Source organism: Chelonia mydas, chromosome 15 (genome assembly GCF_015237465.2).
Source record: "Chelonia mydas isolate rCheMyd1 chromosome 15, rCheMyd1.pri.v2, whole genome shotgun sequence".
Taxonomy (NCBI): domain Eukaryota; kingdom Metazoa; phylum Chordata; order Testudines; family Cheloniidae; genus Chelonia; species Chelonia mydas.
Window position 1 is genome coordinate 6,183,709 of NC_057856.1, and position 17,747 is coordinate 6,201,455.

Sequence of the window (17,747 nt, forward strand, 5' to 3'; positions counted from 1 at the left end):
CCTCCCCTGACCCCAAGCTCTCATGCTCTTACTGCTCACACAGTTGGGTGCATCCATGAAAGCAGCAATTCAGCACAACGGGGTCAGTGGGTCCATGCTGCTCAACTGCCGGAACATGATGGGACGGAAAAGCTGGCCAGCTGCTGGGGCCAGGGGCAAGAGATGGGGTGGGTGCATTTTGGGATAGCCATACAGTGCGATGTGGGAGGCCTGGCTAACCCATCTCAGAGACTCAGTCCCGTGGTGGCTGCAGATGAACTGTGTTAGAAGCCGACTGCTGCCCGAGGGCTGTTTTGGGGCCAGGGCCAAAGCATGAATCATAGAATATCAGGGTTGGAAGGGACCTCAGGAGGTCATCTAGTCCAACCCCCTGCTCAAAGCAGGACCAATCCCCAACTAAAGCATCCCAGCCAGGGCTTTGTCAAGCCTGACCTTAAAAACTTCCAAGGAAGGAGATTCCACCACCTCCCTAGGTAACACAGTCCAGTGCTTCACCACCCTCCTAGTGAAAAAGTTTTTCCTAATATCCAACCTAAACCTCCTCCACTGCAACTTGAGACTACTACTCCTTGTTCTGTCAAAACATGGCATGGTATGGCCATAAGGTGTGTGGGGCGGCAACTGTGTTCCAGCCTTCATGCCGACCTGTAGCATCGAGCCTCATCTGCCCAGCTGAGCTACTGGGACTACTTTGGAGAAGAGCAAGGAATGCCCCAGGGGTTGTGCACTAGCCTGCAACTTAGAGACCTGCATTCAGTTCCCTGTTCCAGCACAAACTTCCTGTGTGGCCTTGGGCAAGTGAGGAAGCTGCTCTGTGCCTCAGTTTTCTCATCTCTGTGATGGGTCTAATAGCCCTGCCCTACCTCTCAGGGGTAGTATGAAGATAAATACCTTAAAGACAAGGAGGTATTCGGTGATGGGAGACCTGTAAGTACCAGAGCTAGAGAGATGGTAACGGGCCCACTAGTGATATTTCTAGCGGTCATAAAATGATTACAAAGTCCTCTCAATCTAGGTGCCTTGATCTGCTCTGGCAGGCAGTGAGCAGTTGTGAGTAATCACTTCGTTGGTTTGGGATTAATTGGCTAATGTTTGTAAAGTGTGTTGAAGGTTTTTATAAGGGGCTCACCAAGGGCTAAGTCCATCTGGCTCTACAGAGCAACTAGATCGTAGGGGAGAGATTTCCTTTTAGGGGCTTTCAATTTTGTCTAATTAGCTGCCCCCTCTGGCTTAGATTCTTGGATTAGGACATGGGGCAAACAAGTGGCAACGTATTCACCATGCCCTTCAGAAGCCCCTCCATAAATTCAGTCCACGCTAAAGAATCCGCACCCTCTAAATGTCTCATCATTGGCATCATCTTTCTACACATGGGAACATACGGGAAGAAACGACATGAATATCTTTCATTGGACTAACTTCTGTTGCTCAAAGAGACATGTTTTATGTATCATAGTCTCTATGCTGCTAACTGTTGAGGGAGATTCTCTCAGCACAAGTGGTAGAGAATTGTCAAGTTTTGTCTTGCTGGTTTTTGCTGGAGGACTCCTTGGAGGTCTTGGGGATCAAGGCTGTGGGCCTGATTCTCCTCTTGCTTACCCTGGTGTGACTTCATTTCTCGTGACAGATGTGTGGTGAGAGGAGAATCCAGCCTTGGGAGCCTTCTCAGCCTTTGACTGAAAGGACAGGGTGCTGAGTCTTTAAGAGAAAAATCTCTTCCCCTCCGTGCCGTGAACGTGTCTGTGTTGAATAGGTGGCAACAGACAGGGAGTTTTATTCGTACTCTTCCCTTCTCACTTAGGACCTGATCCAAAGCCCCTTGAAGACTCCCATGGGCTTGGGTCCTTTTCTTGTATGGCAGCCCTTCCAACTGCTCCATAGCAAGTCACTTCACCCCCTCTACCTCGGTTTCCCCATCTGTAAAATGAGGCTAATGATGCTAACCTCCTTTGTAAAGTGCTATGAGATATTATTAAAGGCACATTCTCCAACAGCGCCTCTCAAAGAACAAACCTGGCTGGCCTGCAGTGAAATATTCCATATGTGGCCTTTTGGGGATGGTGCAGACAGCTGGAAAGGCAGCAGGCATCCGATCCCAGGTGCTGCCTAGCAGTGGGTCTCCTTGGGCTGGAACCAGCACTTCTTGCAAGGGGGTTGGTTGATTGATGGGAAGGGGAGGAGGGTCAGGGGCTCCTTGCTTGTGTGGTATGAGCACGGAAACACCTCAGGCCCCGGGACTTATCCAAGCTGTTGTGGGCCCTGCTAGTGTCAGACGACGGGTTAAGGAGTGCAGGGAAGGGACAGACTCGTTTGTTCAGCTGGGCTCAGATACCCCCTTCACCTAAACCTGTTAGGATGGAACTTACCTCCCCAGCTCTGCCTACCCCCAGCTCTCGTCTTGTCTTTTTGGAGGGGTGGGGGGATTTCAGGCCTCAGCAGATGACCCCCAAAAGAACCCCCCCCCAACCCTCCTGGATCCAGCGCAGACCCTTGTGCTAAAGCACCAGCTTCCTACCTCGAACCCCACCAAGGCCTCAGCTGTTCACCAGTGTCTTTCTGTGCAGCAGTGTGTGCTCCCAGCAGCCCTCAATGCAGAATAGCTGGGGAGGGGGGCTCTTGTTTTTCAATGCACCTTCTAGTTTTAAACAAAAACTGCTTTGTTTTTTGACTGAATAAACATTTTTAGTGAAATATTTTCATTTTGGTAAACGTTACCGCATTTTGGTGAAAAATTCGAAACTGAACGTGGAATTTCTTTTATTGTGAGGGGAGAAGTTTAGGGTTTTATGTCAAAATATCAGTTTTTCTGAAACCCAAACATTTGTACAGAAAATTGAAATGTTTTCAGGGTTTGTTTGTTTGTTTTTTTAACTGAAAAATTTGCATGGGCCCATTAAGAAAACAAGGGACTTTTTTGGTGTTTTGGCAAAATAACTTGCGTTTTCTACCCTGCTTTATTTCTCACCCTTCAATGGTCTCGCCTTGGTCAGCCCTTCAGGCTGGGTGGGGGGTGAAGGACACCCCAGCTGAGCGAGCGTTTGTTCAGACTCCCTGTCTGTCTACGTATCTATCCAGAGTATCTATACAGGGAAAAGAAACTCGACAGTAGCTAGAGGACTCCTCAGGCTAGCGGACAAAGGCGTAACAAGCTCCAATGACTGGAAGCTGAAGTTAGAGAACTTCAGGCAAGAAATGAGGGGCAGTTTTTTAACACGGAGATCAATTTACCATGTGTTGTGGTGGATTCTCCATCCCTGGAGTTTTTTTCAAATCAAGATGAGATGTTTTTTCTAAAGATTACCTTCGTTCAAACAGGAATTAATTCAAGAGCAACCCGTGGCCTGTTATACAGGAGGTCTGACTAGATGTTCACAATAATCCCGTATAATCGCTGAAGCAAAGTATAGTACTTCGCATGGTGAGGGGGGCCAGTTACTTGAGCACCTTACAATGTGTAACATATTTATCTGTACAGCCCCTCGCTGATCTGGCACTAGAAACCCCTGTTTTTGGATTCCAAAGTCACAGGTTCAACCCCCGTGCTGACAACCCACCCAATGGCATCAGCTTACACTAATGCCATGAGAGTCCATTGCTGTCCACCCAAATGGCATGTCAATACAGTTTCCTCTTCTGGAAACCCCAAGAGACCTCTGCAGAGAACTCCTTCGTGGGCCAGTCTGTGGCAGAATGGATGTAGGGTAGATGAGGAATCTCAGTGCCTGCTTTCAAATCCAGCAGCAGCTGAGCAAGAGAAGGGGGAGAGAGGTGGGGTCACAGAGAGCTCGTCAATCTCTTTCCTCTCTAGAAGGAATTCCCCCCCCTCCCCGATTCTTGAAAACATAGAATGGAAAGAGGACAGGACAATTTTCACCTTAGCCATAAGAGCCCAGCACAGGGATAGCAGTTTCAAAGACATCACCCAGCGTTCCCAGACAGACATCTCTGTTTGACTGAGCAGAATGGGTTGATTTCAAGGGGATTAAAAAGGGAAAGATCATAGGGCTCTTAAAAAACCCTCCTTTACAGATCCGTGCTAATCTTAGTATCAGTAATGCCATCAAATCAATGGGATTGCTAACATGTCTTGGCTCTTATTTATGCTGTTTGTTTCCTCCTGGTGTTTTTCTCATCAAGAATCTAGATGTGTGTGTCTTGTTCACATGCCAGCTGGAGACAGCCAGAAACCAGCCACTCCCCCTAACATTGCAGGACTTGCAAAGAGGGAAGTAGAGGAGCCAGCTACGCTGGCTCTGTGCCAATGGGGACTGTCTTACAGTGGGGGTGGGGGGGAAATTGGACTTCTCTTCCCTTTGTCCCACCGGAGCAGCACAAAAGGTGCAGATCAGGACCCAGAATTACCCCCCAAATGATAAACTATGGTCCCTTGACCTTGTGTGTCACAATATGTTCAGCCTTCAGGCTGCAAAAGTGGGGAACCACTGACTTAGAGGATAAAAACCTACTACTGCCGACAGCTAATGGAGCTACTCCCTTAACTCAAGTGGCAGGGGCCTGTGCTTTGGTACAAAAGTTTCTGGATTCAAACCCTACGGAAAAGAGTTGTTACATTTCCACAGCAGAGAGGGAGGGTGCTCCAGGGGTTAGGGTATCTGCTAGCAATCTGAGTTCCATTTCTTGCTCTGCCACAGACTTTCTGGATGACCTTGGGCAAGTCATTTATCTTTCTCTGTCTCAGAGCTTTATGTGTACAATGGGGTAACAGCCCTGCCCTGCTTCAGAGGGGTATTATGAGGCGCTCAGGTTTTCCAAGTAGTAAAGGTGAGATAAAATCACAAGATGGTGACACTGGGGCAGCCTTGCAACCAGGGCAGAAAATGGCCGTGCAGCTTCGTCTGGAAACAAACGAGAGACGCAGCCTTATAGAAATACTGAATTTTTTTTACGTGCAAAAAGTTAAATAGTGGACACTATTAGAAAAGCCAGCATGTTAGGGCGTGCTGAATTCTGGCTACAACATCCAATACTCACGCCTCCGACTAATCTCACGTTACACAAAACCTTCCCCGACGCCTGCAGCGTAGGCAGTGAAGTGACAGATCGAGCTCCAGAGAGGTTGGCCCCGCCTGCTCTCTGCCCGCGTGCGGAGAGGTCCAGGCTGGTGAGACAGGGATGCTAAACCAGAGGGCACAAGGGACCTCCCCAGAAGGCATGGGCTGTGCAACCACTAGGCGAGGAATTCCAGTGGTATTTTACACCAGCTCAAGCTTTCATCAAGGTAAGGATCAGCCCACTGATGCAGGCCAGACCAGACCAACCCAGCAGCTGTTCTAGTTTGGTAACCTGTCTCTTGGCTATGCCGAAACAGAGCTACAGTCCATCCAGGGCTAGGAGCTCACCTCTGAGAATCTCTCAGATCTATGGTGGGATGGGACCTTGAGCCCAGCCCCCTGCTCTGAGTCAGGACCAAGTAAACCTAGCCCACCCCTGAGTGGTGTTCATCCAACCTGCCTTAAAAGCCTCTACTGGAAGCCTATTCCAGAGCTTAACTGTCCTTAGAGTTAGAAAGTCTTTCCTAATATTTAACCTAAATCTCCCTTCCTGCAGATTAAGCCCAGTTCTTCTTGTCCTACTGCCAGTGGACACGAACAGTGATCACAGCCTTTTATAATGGTGCTGAACATACCTGAAGACTGCGATCAGGTCCCCGACTCCCCCCAAGTCTTCAGACTAAACATGCCCCGGTGTTGCAGAAGGTGTCAGTTACACAGCATGGCCTGGTGATCAGGGCAGTGGATAAGGAGCTAGGAGACCTGGGTTTATGCCTGACTCAGCTGTGTGACCTTGGACAACGTCACTTCCTCTCTCCGGGCCTCTTTCCCGTCCTTTGTCGGGCTAGATTGGTCTGTCTCTCGCTGCGCGTCTGTGCAGTACCTGGCACAACGGGGCCCTGATCTCAGGGCAGGCCTGAAGGGGCTGCTGGAACTGATGTTGATAATAATGCACAGCGTTGTGTGGAGGTGTGTGCCTTGGGGGAGAGCCTTCCTGCCCACTGGCTGGTGACGAACCCATGCCTGGAAGTTGTAGGCAGGTTGGGAGTCCTAGATTTAGCCTCAGCCTGTGTGATCCAGCGTTTGAGGCAACGTGACGTGACCACAAGTTAGAAATGCGCATCGTTGCTGATGTGCAGACTGTTAAAACCAGCATCCCACACTTAAAATAAGGCCCTGGATAAAACTCCAGAGCTCTTCCTCCCTTCCCCCCCCCCCCCCCCGGGTGGTGCCTTGCCAGCCTAGGCCGCCATGACGTTCTGGATGCCCAGCTGCTCCTTGAGGCGCTGCAGCTGGGCCAGCGTGATGTTGTTGCCCCCACACACGATGATCACCAGGGAGCCCAGGGCATGGCCCAGTTTCCCCTCTGTCTGCAGCTTCTGCACCACGCCGCTGTAGACGGCAGCCAGCGCCGCCCCACAGGCTGGCTCCACCAGGATCTTCTCATCGTCTGCACGGGGGGAAGGGAGGAGAGATGGGGGAGGGGCTAGCTGGTGGTCACTCGCCTATCACACATCCGCTCAGGGCAGGAGGCCTCAGCTAGCAGGGGTGGGGGGTGAAACAGAGCTGGCTGCCCCGGGTGGTGAGCTCACTGCTGGCCCATGAATAGGGAGGAGTCCCTGGTTCATGGACTCAGTCGCACTCACTATCTGTTTCAAGGCGCCGATTGGGGGGAAAAGTTGGCCTTGATCCATGACAGCTCTCTGGGGAAGGGCCAGTGAAGAGAACAAGCCACAAACGGGGCTGGAAAAACTTGTGGTGGGCTCACTCTTCCCTACCGAGGGCAAAGCTTGGAAAGAACAACCTGTTTGATCATGGTCAAAGCAGCCACTGCTCTCCCCTGCATTCAGGGACACACAGGGCCTAACTGACTACCCCCTGGGGTAATGAGAACATCAGGGGGTGCTCTCACTCGCTCTCTGTCAGATTCCCCTCCTCCGCACCATGAGAGAAACAGGCCATTTCTGAGAGAGGAAGCAGGGAGGGGATAGGGTCAGCGCATGGAGGTAGCTTTACATTAGCCTGTCAGGGACTTGGGGACAGCTGTGGCTCTAGGGAACACAGGGGTTGCAGGAGAGGAGTTCTCATTGGCAGTCACAGGATGCATTGTCCCTTTAAGAGGCAGGGGGACCAGTTCCCTGTGCAGCTTCTCAGTGGGGCCAATTTAGCCTATCTGGTGCAACTTCAATTGGTGGCATGTCCCAGCTGGGTGGGGCCAGGCGTGCTTTCTATAAAGAGGACCCAGGCTGAGAGAAGGTCTCTGCTGGCTCTCTCTGGTGTTAGAGAGACAGATGTGTCTGGAGCAAAGGCCTGGGTGGCAGTGGGCAGAAAGAATCTCAGAGGAAAGCCCCGGGGGTGGGTAATTGTTTGGGGCTCAGGATTAAAAGCCAATGCATGGGGAGGACTATTTAAAAGCTTCAATTGTCAGGGGGACTGGGAATGGGAGAATCCGGTGCTCCTGCACATCAGGAAGGGGAGTGGCCCAAGATTTAGGAAGGATCTGGAGAAGCAGTCCCATGTGAAATTTTTGTTAAGAGTATGGTTTGGGCTGGGAGAGGGCCCCTGTAACGCAACCTGGCCAGGTTCTTCCAGTGGGTTTTAAAACACCCTGTCAGCTGTGGGGGAACACTTTTCACAAAGTGATCACTCTATAGATGACCTCTCAGCACTCCTCATCAAAGGAAACCTGCACAACCCTTTCAAAAGGTGAGCTGGGGAGCTTAAATTCAGAACTTTGCTAGATACTAAAAATCATGGACTGAACAGACACACTGGATTTATGGCTTATTACAGCAATCTGTAACCCGCTAACAACGCCCCCCAGCTGCCTTCTCTCCCTTCCTCCCATGCTTGGAAGGGTGTTAATGGGCCACCTTATGTTGAATGGTCCCCTGAAATAGGTGTTAACTACTTACGCTAAACAATCTGTTCCAACTTGTATTTAGTTCTGACACTTGTTCCCCAGACCTGAAGAAGAGCTGTCTCTGTGTAGCTCAAAAGCTTGTCTCTCTCACCAACAGAAGCTGGTCCAATGAAAGCTATGACCTCACCCACATTGTCTCTCTAGTCTAGTGGGCTCTATAATGATTTGTGAGACCTGCAGGGATGTGTACCTGCCACTAGGAGGCAGCAGGAGGCCTTGACCTGTTACAGGCACAATCTGGTGCTGGGGCTGCACCTGCTTGGGGGTGGGCAGAAGGGAGATGGTCAGGGAGGTGGTCAGCCATTGTGTATGAATGAATTGGCAAATGAATGGGACACAGACAGTCCTTGCCATGCTGTATGACTAGAACCCCTGGCCATGGTCAGCGGGTCTATTTTAAATGTTTCTATTCACCTTTGGGGAGCAGCAGTGTCCTGGGAAAAAAGGACTCTCTTTTGGCATGTCGCTGTCTGTGAGTGTGGGGGGGCCTCACGCTCAGGGAGGGGACTGTTACATACCCACAAATTTTTCGATGGCCATGACTGCCTCCTGGTCCGTGACAACCTCTGAGAAGACTGGGTGCTCTCGGGCCAGCTTCAACGTCTCCGCTCCCACCGTCTTTGCCCCAAGTGTCTTTGCGACGCTGCAGCCAGGAAAGGAGAATAGGAAAGAGACACGTCAGCTGGTGATAAGGGAGTCCCCACAGCATACCCTTGTGACGTCAGCGCTCCCTATCCCTGCGAGCATGCAGGCAGCCAGTTTTTTTCAAGCAGGGCCCTGTGGGATCTTGGGGTGGAGTCCCCACTGACCCCCACATTCCCCTTGCCAGAGCAGGGATCTCTGCATTCATGCTGCATCTCTCTGTGCTGCTACCACATCTGGGTAGCACTGAGCAATCCTTTGTTCAAGCATCTTCCCTTGGCCCCTGTCTCTGATTGGACAGACAGCCCTTTCAGGTTCTCCCTTGCTGCCATCGGGTGTGCGTGGCATGAGTTACCTCCTGGTGAAGCCTGGTTCCTACCTCTCCCTAGAGCACAAAGGAGCTTAATTTTGTAGATCTGGGCCCAAGTGCTTACTCCCATCTGCACTGCCCAGAGAACTTTGCCCCCGGCTGCCCCTGTGGGGCAGCATTGTTGTGCTATGCACAGGAGGGGGCTGGGTGGAAGAACCCCATGGGAGGAGTAAGCTAAACCAAAATAGCATCCAAGACATGTAGGCTGCAGAGTAGAGAACAGGGAGGGGATTCGTGAGCCTGCCGCCTCAAGTCTCTCCTCCATCAGACCCCAAGCTGTGGTTCTGCTCAGCCCACCCCAAGCCATGGCTCCTCTCCCTTAACATCAGGTCACAGGCCGAGCGCTCCGATTCGTCGTCCTCCCCTCACTCACCTGGTGATTTCTGGCAGTGTCACCAGCTGTCCAGCAGCCATGGCAGCATTCAGGCTGTGCGCCCCTTTGGTCTCCATGGCAACAATGGGCACATCCTCCCAGCCCACCTCACGGAGACCCTGGACCACTCCGCACAGCATCCCGCCGCCTCCCACAGACAGGGCCAGCGCCCCAGGCTTGGAGTCCAAGTGTTCCTTCAGCTCCTTCACTATGGACGTGTGGCCTTCCCTACAAGGAGATAGCAAGAGAGATTGGGACCAGGGGAAGGGAAGGCCATGGCTAGAGATGACCCGAGATCAACAGTCCTGACCACGTTTCTCTATAAGAGCCTGGAAAATACAGGTCTTGATTTTTTTCAGCAACACCAGTGTCATCCCACTGAGTTCAGTGGAGTTACTCTTGGTTCACTCCAACATCAAAGAAGCTGGGTCTCCCCCAGTCTGGGATACTTTGGTTTAGCAGCCTGAGACAATTTCAGCTTTGAAAGGCTGCACTCCAGAGTCAGGCTGCATCTCGCTGCCTATGGGGATGAGTGACACCTCAGAACAGGCCCAGGCATGAGAACTAGAAGGCAAGGGGTTGTGTGGACAAGCAGGCTGAGGTCCCGCCTCTGACCAGGATAGGAGGACCCCTCTAGGTCTTCCCAGCTATAGGACTTTCTAAAGCACTTGTCATAATGGTACTGAGACACAGCTGTTGTTTTTAGGGCAGGGGTGGAGCGTATCAGTGCAGTGGTGCTGGTGAAGCCCAGGTCTGAACGAACATGGAAATGGTCATGGATTCCCTTTCTTATGTCCTTTAGCTCCCAACCCAGGTTCAATACACAGCTATCCAGGCTAGGCTGGTGGTAGCAGCTTCTGTGGATGTGCTGACTTTAGAAATTCACCATGTGGTGCATGTGGTCAATAGATGCTCACGCTCTGTCCAGCAGACTTCATGCTGGATCCCATGCCTGGTGCGCCAAGAGATGGTGGCCACACTAATGCAGTCCAAGCAGAGAGTGGACTTCTGCCACAGCACCACCTCTTGTCAGATAGTCCACCCCTTTGTGTGCAACACAGAATGCCCTTGTTGGGGCTGCATGCAGTCGGATTTAATCTTGGCCCATGGTTACTCAGGCTAGCAGGGATGTTAATAGGCAGCAATGGCTAAAACAAAGCCTTCCAGCCTCTGGTGTCCCCCTCTCCCTCAGGCCACATACCAGATGAGGGGATCATCGAAAGGGGGCACATAGACCCAGCCAGGGTTGTTCTTCACCAGCTCCTTGGCTTGTTCTATGGTCTCATCCAGCATCTGCAGAGAAGAGACGTTTTATTAGCCACTCACAGTGGCTTATGGACAGAACCATGAACCTCACAGCCCGTGGGGCAGCTCCCTCTGCAGATCTGTCCCAGTCCTGGCTCTGGGACATGGTGGGAGAAGATAGTGAGGCTCTCACCCCAGGCAGGCAGTCTGCTCTCTTTTGTATACCCCCTTACCCAGACATGCATATACCTACCTCTCCCACAATGCAGACAGTGGCCCCCTCGTCCTTCAGCCGCTCGATGGTGAAAGCTGGCGTGGACGTGGGCACGAGGATGGTGGCTGGGATGCCCAGTTTCCTGGCAGAGTAGGCAGCTGCCAGGCCAGCATTGCCACCTAAAAGCAACCACATCGGGCCTCATAGTTTCCTGCATCCCACCATGCAGTAGAAGTCACGATGCTGCCTCTGATGCCTCCCAAAGCAGTGTGTCCCTCTGCTGTCTTCTCATTCTGCCCTCCCCAAGCCTTGGGGCTGTTCAGGAATTTCAGGAGGTGTGGGAATCTTGCAGCACCCCAACAGGTAGACAGTGTCAGGGTGTGGTGGGGAGGATTGTTCCGTCCCAGGAACTCAACATTGCATTTCCCATGTGACCAAAGATGTCTAAAGCCCTGTTGCCACCCTCGCATGACCCACACCAATACCATCACTGGGGCTTCTCTTCCCTTGGCAATAGTCCCACCACTAGCAGCACCAGCCAGCAGGGGCAGCCTGGATTTGGATCCCTGGGCATCCTTGTGGGCATTATTTACATCCAGGCACAAGGAGAGGAGCCAGTGCCCGTGAGTTTCTGGAGCAGTTTGGGCTTAGGTGTGACACAGACACCAGCCACCTCAGGGAGCCAGGGCCTGGGTTGGTGTATCTCACCTGAGGAGCATACGAAGCGTTCACAGCCTCTTTCCGCCCACTGTGGAGACAAAGCAAGAGGAAGGAGTGAGTGGGAGCGAACGTGGCCACAGCCGGTAACCGCACGAGAGCGGCTCCTCTCTCGGCAGCCTAGCCCCTCCAACCCCTTTGATATTTCAGGTCATTCTCCCCGGGGGCTCCTTTTATGCCTCTCGTCGGCCTCTTCTGTAGAGTCCCTGCGTCGCCATCAAAGCCGCCATGACCACGCAAGGCCAGGCAACAGCCTCCCTTCTGCTCCCGCAGCCCCAATAATGTGGAGCCTCAGCAATTTCCATCCTCCTCTTTCGGTCTGAGAGCAGACGGTTAGGTGGGTGCATGCCCAGGATCAGGTATCCGCTATGGGACTGCTGTAGTCTGCTACTCAACGGCAGTCAGTTGGACGCACTGAAGAGACGTAGGGAGCATAGCTAGTGTCCCCTCCAGGTGGGCACAGGAATCCAGGCCAGGTTCTTCCCCTCCTAGGGGTTACACCAGAGTCCGTTCCAGGTAGGTACAGAAATCAAGGCCAGGTTATCCTCTGTCACCCCTAGTTAGAGGTCAGGCTTCCAATGAGCCAATGCTCCCTACAGTATATGGGATTGCTGCACAGAATGCCCAAACTGGATTGCTGTGCCTGCTGCAAATGGATCCCAGATTCCCAGCTACCCCCTGTCTCTCCACCTCCTCCCACCCCCACCCCCCGCCAGCAATGGCCCATTCCAGCTTGGCTCTGCAATCTTCTCCCCCCACCAGTCGAACACTCAGCCCTTGCCACTGCCGCTCAGAGTCCGTACCGTTTTACAGAGGTGGCCGATGCCCCGGATTTTAAAGGAGCCCGTGGGCTGAGCATTGTCCAGCTTCAGGTAGACATTGGTGCCAGCCACCTTGGAGAGCGGGACGCTGTCCCTCAGGGGGGTGTTCACATGCAAGCTCCTGGCAGAAGTCATGCTGGGCTCTGAGGGAATAAGGGAAATAAGACCCATCATCAGGACCTTGGGTATTCTGTGCGTTTACCGTGGAACCCACCTCTTGCTATGGATTTATGCTCCAGGGTCTCAGCTCCCATTTTATAGAGGTGTGAGCTGCCCATTCGTTTCAACGAACCGTTAACTCTGAAGGCTAATAATGGCTCAAGTGTCAGGATGGTTAACTGTTTCACTGCTGATCATTTCAGCTAATTTATTTATGCCTCACCTCCAAATTACCTCCTCCCCAGGCATAAAAAGCCTCAACTCCCCCTATCCAGCTGTTCCAGCTTCTCCCTTCTTCCAGGTGGACAATGCAAAAAAATCTGTGTCACAATGAAAGTGTGGAACCAACATCAAATAAACGGATTTAACCTAAGACAAATGGGGGGAGGGAGGTTTGCTGCGCTGAGTGGCTCATTCATTTCTCTATTTAATTAATTAAACCCCATCCATATTCTAAATGCAGTGAAGTGGCCACATAGTTACCAGGCTGACTCACAAGTGCTACAGCAATCAGGGGATCTTGGTGCAGAATCTACACTCAACTTGCCCTGGGGTACATGGGTTCCTGCCTAAAATGTCACCCTCCCAAGGCTCTCTCTGGCCACCTCTATCCAACCGTCGTGGCCTCAGGTCCATTCACTCCCTCTTCTCAGCTCTTGGTGTAGATCTGGTCCCCTCTGTGCTCCCCAGCTGCAGGCCATGCTGGACTGTGTCTGCCGGATTTGTCCGAGTCCCATTCTCTCTGTAGATTTTCACATTAAAAACTTCCTTTGCCCCTTAGCTTATGGCTCCCTTTGGCTAAGTGCTTTGTGTCCCTGTGTGTGAAAGATGTCATCCAGGATGAACTGCACTGGGGGGAATGGGATATGGAGCCTTTCAGCTTGAGGGGCCAAATCCAGACCTGGCCTGAGTGCCACTCCCATGTGACCCCAGGTCAGTCAGTAGAGTGTATCCCGAGCCCCATCATTCATTTGTGTCTTTCTTCCACTCCTGTCCTGTTTTCCACATGGCCTGCTAGGCCATGTCTGCCATGTTTCTGCCCTCACTCACCCTTCGATTCTCTCCTCAAAACACGGCGAGGCCGATAAACCCAACTTTCCCCCTCAATGATGGGTAGTAAATGATACCCCCAAAACAGACCATGGACCTAACAGGATGCCTGTGCAACATCCCCACCACAGGCCATCAGCAGGGCTGCAAACTGGGGCCTCCAGGACCATAAAAAGTCCTTGCTGCCACTTGAGTTAGAGGAGCTTAACAGCGGTAGTGGGCTTTTATCCTCTACATGGACCAGCCACTAGAGGGGGACCTGGCATACTCAAGCACTGCCCCCCATCCCTTGTCTTTCTGTATGTCTGGAAGGTACGTTCTTTAGAGGGCAAAGACCTCCCTTCATTTTTGTCTACAATCTCCGTAGAATGCACAGAATTGATATATCAGTGGAGCTGGTCAAAAAATGTTAAGTTTTTTTTCTTCCATGGTGGGGGGGGAGGTGAAATTGAAATTGTTTTCATTTTGTGCTCATTTTTTCCACAGAATTTTAGGGATTTTTATAACTATATAAAAATACTTTTGGGGTTTTCTCCCCCTTTTTGCTTTTTCCTCTCCCTGCCTCCAAAAGAAACACATAAATGTTTCTCAGTTTTCTTTGAAAAATTTCAGCCAAACAAAAAAAAATTTGATTTGGTCAAAAAGCCATTGTTTGTTGCGGGGTAGGGGGGTGAGGGGAAAGTTGTCATTTTAGAAAAATTTTTTTTACCAACTCCATGAATCATTGATTATTAGTAAAACAGTAGATCTGGCCAGCAATATGGTTTTCCTGGTCTATGAAAGCTTTTGCGATATCAAAAAATTTTCCCTTCCCAAATCAGGACAAAAAGTCAAACTTGAAAATTAACACAAATTTGAAATCTGAAACAAATTTTGGTTCTGGTCAATTTACATGTTTTGTTCCAATTTTGACCATTTTTTTACTTCTAATTAGCTTAAAAGTTGAAACAAAGTTATTCTGAGTGGGCAAACTGGGATTTTTTTATTTAGAACATGTTGAAATGAAACATTTTGGCAATTTTGAAACTTTGTTTAAAAAAACTTCAGTTGAAAAATTTCTCAAGACTGACCTTTTCCCAGAAAAAGTTTCAGATTTGACAAATCAGCATTTTCAGATGGAAAGATGTTTTGGTGAAAAATTCCCAAACAGCTGCAGTGATCCTGTGTAGCATTCCCACCTAGCTATGTGTGGAATGACGTAGGGGTTTTTGTCCCGTTCCGTCACCAGAGCCCATCACCCTAGCTGGGCCTAGTTCACATCGAGGCAGAGGACTGACCGTACCATGGTTCTCAGCTCCCGTCTCGTCCCAGAAGTGGAGGCAGAGGTACAGTGTTGGGGCATGTGTGTGTGAAACTAACCCTGCTACTGCCCGCTGCATCTGTCTTGTGACGTGAGGCCAACCGGGGGACTTCATTCTGAGCCCATGAATTGGGGCTCCATAGACATGCACAAGGCAAAGATCCTGCTAACTCAGGGACAGCCTATTTGCAGGGGGGACACAATCTCTGAGCTGAAAGAGATCCCCCCCCGCCACGCTGCTATGCTGCTGGAAACCCTTCTCTTAGCTCTGGGCCTTAACTCAGTGCCTTCCCATTTACAGCTGATCCCTCTGGAGAATCATTTGTCAGGGGAAATACACAAACAGATCATCTCTGTGAAGGCAAATGGCTTGGCACGTGTGGCTGGGACAGAGGGTGCCGGGGGGAGGAGAGAAGAGCTACACCATTGCCCCACAGCATCTGCTCTGGCCATCCAGCTGACTGTGGCTCCAAAGTGAGTCCTTGTTTAGACAGGCAATGGCAGAGATGCAGGGACTTGTGAGTTAAAAGCTGGAAAAGGAAGGGAGGAATAAGGGGAGGGGTCCCCAGAAATCCAGCAGGGAAACAGACATTCTTTGGAATCCTGTTTATTGCTGTTAAAAGTGTGCAGAGCACCATGGAGATGCTGATTCCACATAGGTTTGAGCAGCTACCTAGCATGTCACAGGAACCCGATCAGTAATTCCTGGACTTGCACTGGACAAAACAGTTAAGGGCCAGTTTTGTGCAGAAGCGGCCACTTATTCTGGCCTAAAAGACATCTCAGGTCAGGCACCAAAGAAACCGAGACAATCAAAAAATCAGTGGCCAGTTTTGAAAAGGATTGTCCTTCGTCTTCAAAGATCTTCAGCTGCTAAGATGATGAGAGCAGAATAGGTAAGTAGGAACACTTCAGAAACCTTCCCTAATTCATCTCACCAAACCTCACTTCTGAAGTTTTAATTCAGCCTTCCAACAGCCCTGCGAGCCAGGGAAATGCTGTTATCATCGATGCGTAGATGGGGAAACTGAGGCATGGAGTGATGAAGTCACTTGCCCACGACCCTGGAAGGAGTCAGTGTCAGAGCTGGGATTAGAACAGAAGTGCTCCCAGCCCTGAGCTCCGACCACTCCTTCCTATGTATTTATTAGTAACAGATAATAATCTCATTGTGTGCTGGGAAAGGAAGAAAGTGAGGCACTTACCGGTTAGCGTTAAAGCAGAGCTAATGTATGCCCTGATGGCTTATAGCTGCAGCTGTTCAGTGCAGGAGTGAGCAAGGCTGCCGGTCTCCTGTGGTCCCTTCTCAGCAGCTAGGGTAATCTGTGGAGTCACTGTCTCATTGGAGGATGCTAGTCCCTTGGCAAGTTTTATAGGCCCATGGTTTTTGCTTGGTGGCCAATTGGGGAATGGGGCACCCCCCCACACCTCCTTGCCTCTGATGTCATTCCCCTCCCCTGCTCAGCAGAGAGATTCCAGCTAAAGGGGAACCAGCAGCAACAATACCGAAAGGGAAGAGAGGTCAGGGAGGGAGAATTCTTCAGGCTCTTTGCAAAAGGAAAAGAGCCTATTTCAGGCGCTCCCATGCCAAAAGGAGGGTGACGCACACTGGGGAGGGACATTGCTCAGACAAAGGTTCCTTGAGTCAGATGTTTCTGAGCCGGCTCAAACCAGGCTGAAGAGCCAGGTCTGGAATTATGATTAGGGGGAAAGGCAGGGGGGCCCTTTTGCTTTCACAAGGCCAGCCAGTCCTCTTGCTTTCTCAGAGAAATGCACGCAAGGGACTGGAACAGATGAAGGGAGTCCATAAACGGGATCACTGTTTATCCAAACCTGGCTTAATTTTATTCTCTCTCTCCTACCCCCATCTTTCTCTCACTCCCGCTTCCCCATGAGACTTTGGAACGTTTGCATCTCTATAGTTAGCTACTTTTTAAGAGGCAGTGTCATGAAATGATTAAATGGGGTGGGGGGGAGGAGGAGGAGAGGCAGGACTCCAGGGCTCTATTTACTCTTGATTTTGTGTGATCAGGGACAAGTCAGTTAGCTTTGCTGGGCCTCCTCCCTCCATCTACCAGCACCTCTGAACTATTTCAAATTAGAAATAACAATAATAATCTCCGTTCATTCCCAGCCTGTAGAAGCAATAGCTGGATTGGTTTGGTATTCTGTTTGGGGAGGGAGGTGATCTAGACAGTGTGAGTGTGCTGAGTAGGAAGAACACACTGAGGGAAAGCTAAGTCAGAGAGAATTTTTTGAATTTAGTTCTCAAAATGCTGAGCCTGGGGTCTCTTGTGGCAGAGAGTTCCAAAGTCTATGTTCCAGTTCTTCTGAAAGTTCTGTCTCCTGCACGCCGAGCCTCCCCATATACATGCACAGTTGTGTAGTTCTGGAGGCATGTAGCTGTTCTGTGTGTTTGTGATTGTGGCATTACTCAGGTAGCTTGGGCCAGTCACAGGGAGGGCAATGAGAATGAGGACAGAAGCCTTGCCCTGGACTCGCTATTCAATGGGGACATGGTAGAGAGAGCAGACACAGGAGGGGACAGGCACATGACCTAGCCAGGGGGCTGCTGCATTTTGTTCCAGTTGGTGCTTTTTCAGGGAGTGTTGTAGATCTAGAGGGCCGGAGCCTACTCTCACTTATACCACTCTGAGCCTAGTGTCTACCAGTGACTTCCATGAAGATTCACATCTAATTGACACCGGTGTATGGGACGAGAATCTGGCCCAGTGTGTTGCAATACACATGCCTACATGTCACAAGTGTATGATTCACCGTGGGCAGGTCTCTGCCAATGGGTTGGGATGCAGTCTATGGGTCAGTGGCAGCTGGAAGTGGGTGTTTCGGGCGCTCTTTGAGTAGCTAACAGCACTGGCAAGTCCAAAGAGATCATAAGGCCGCAGAAGGATTAAGCAGTG

General features: G+C 50.9%; 1 protein-coding gene across 1 annotated transcript; it reads right to left on the reverse strand.

The window, feature by feature from the left end:
• Nucleotides 1-2,827: 2,827 nt before the first annotated feature.
• LOC102939692 (L-serine dehydratase/L-threonine deaminase) lies at nucleotides 2,828-16,395 on the reverse strand. The gene is made up of 8 exons (XM_007071896.4): nucleotides 16,032-16,395; nucleotides 12,300-12,460; nucleotides 11,488-11,527; nucleotides 10,819-10,958; nucleotides 10,522-10,613; nucleotides 9,321-9,548; nucleotides 8,454-8,578; nucleotides 2,828-6,462 (listed from the first exon to the last, which is right to left on the reverse strand). The coding sequence occupies exons 2-8, from the start codon at nucleotides 12,450-12,452 to the stop codon at nucleotides 6,254-6,256; spliced, it is 987 nt and encodes a 328-aa protein (XP_007071958.2). The 5' UTR covers nucleotides 12,453-12,460; nucleotides 16,032-16,395; the 3' UTR covers nucleotides 2,828-6,253.
• Nucleotides 16,396-17,747: the final 1,352 nt, after the last annotated feature.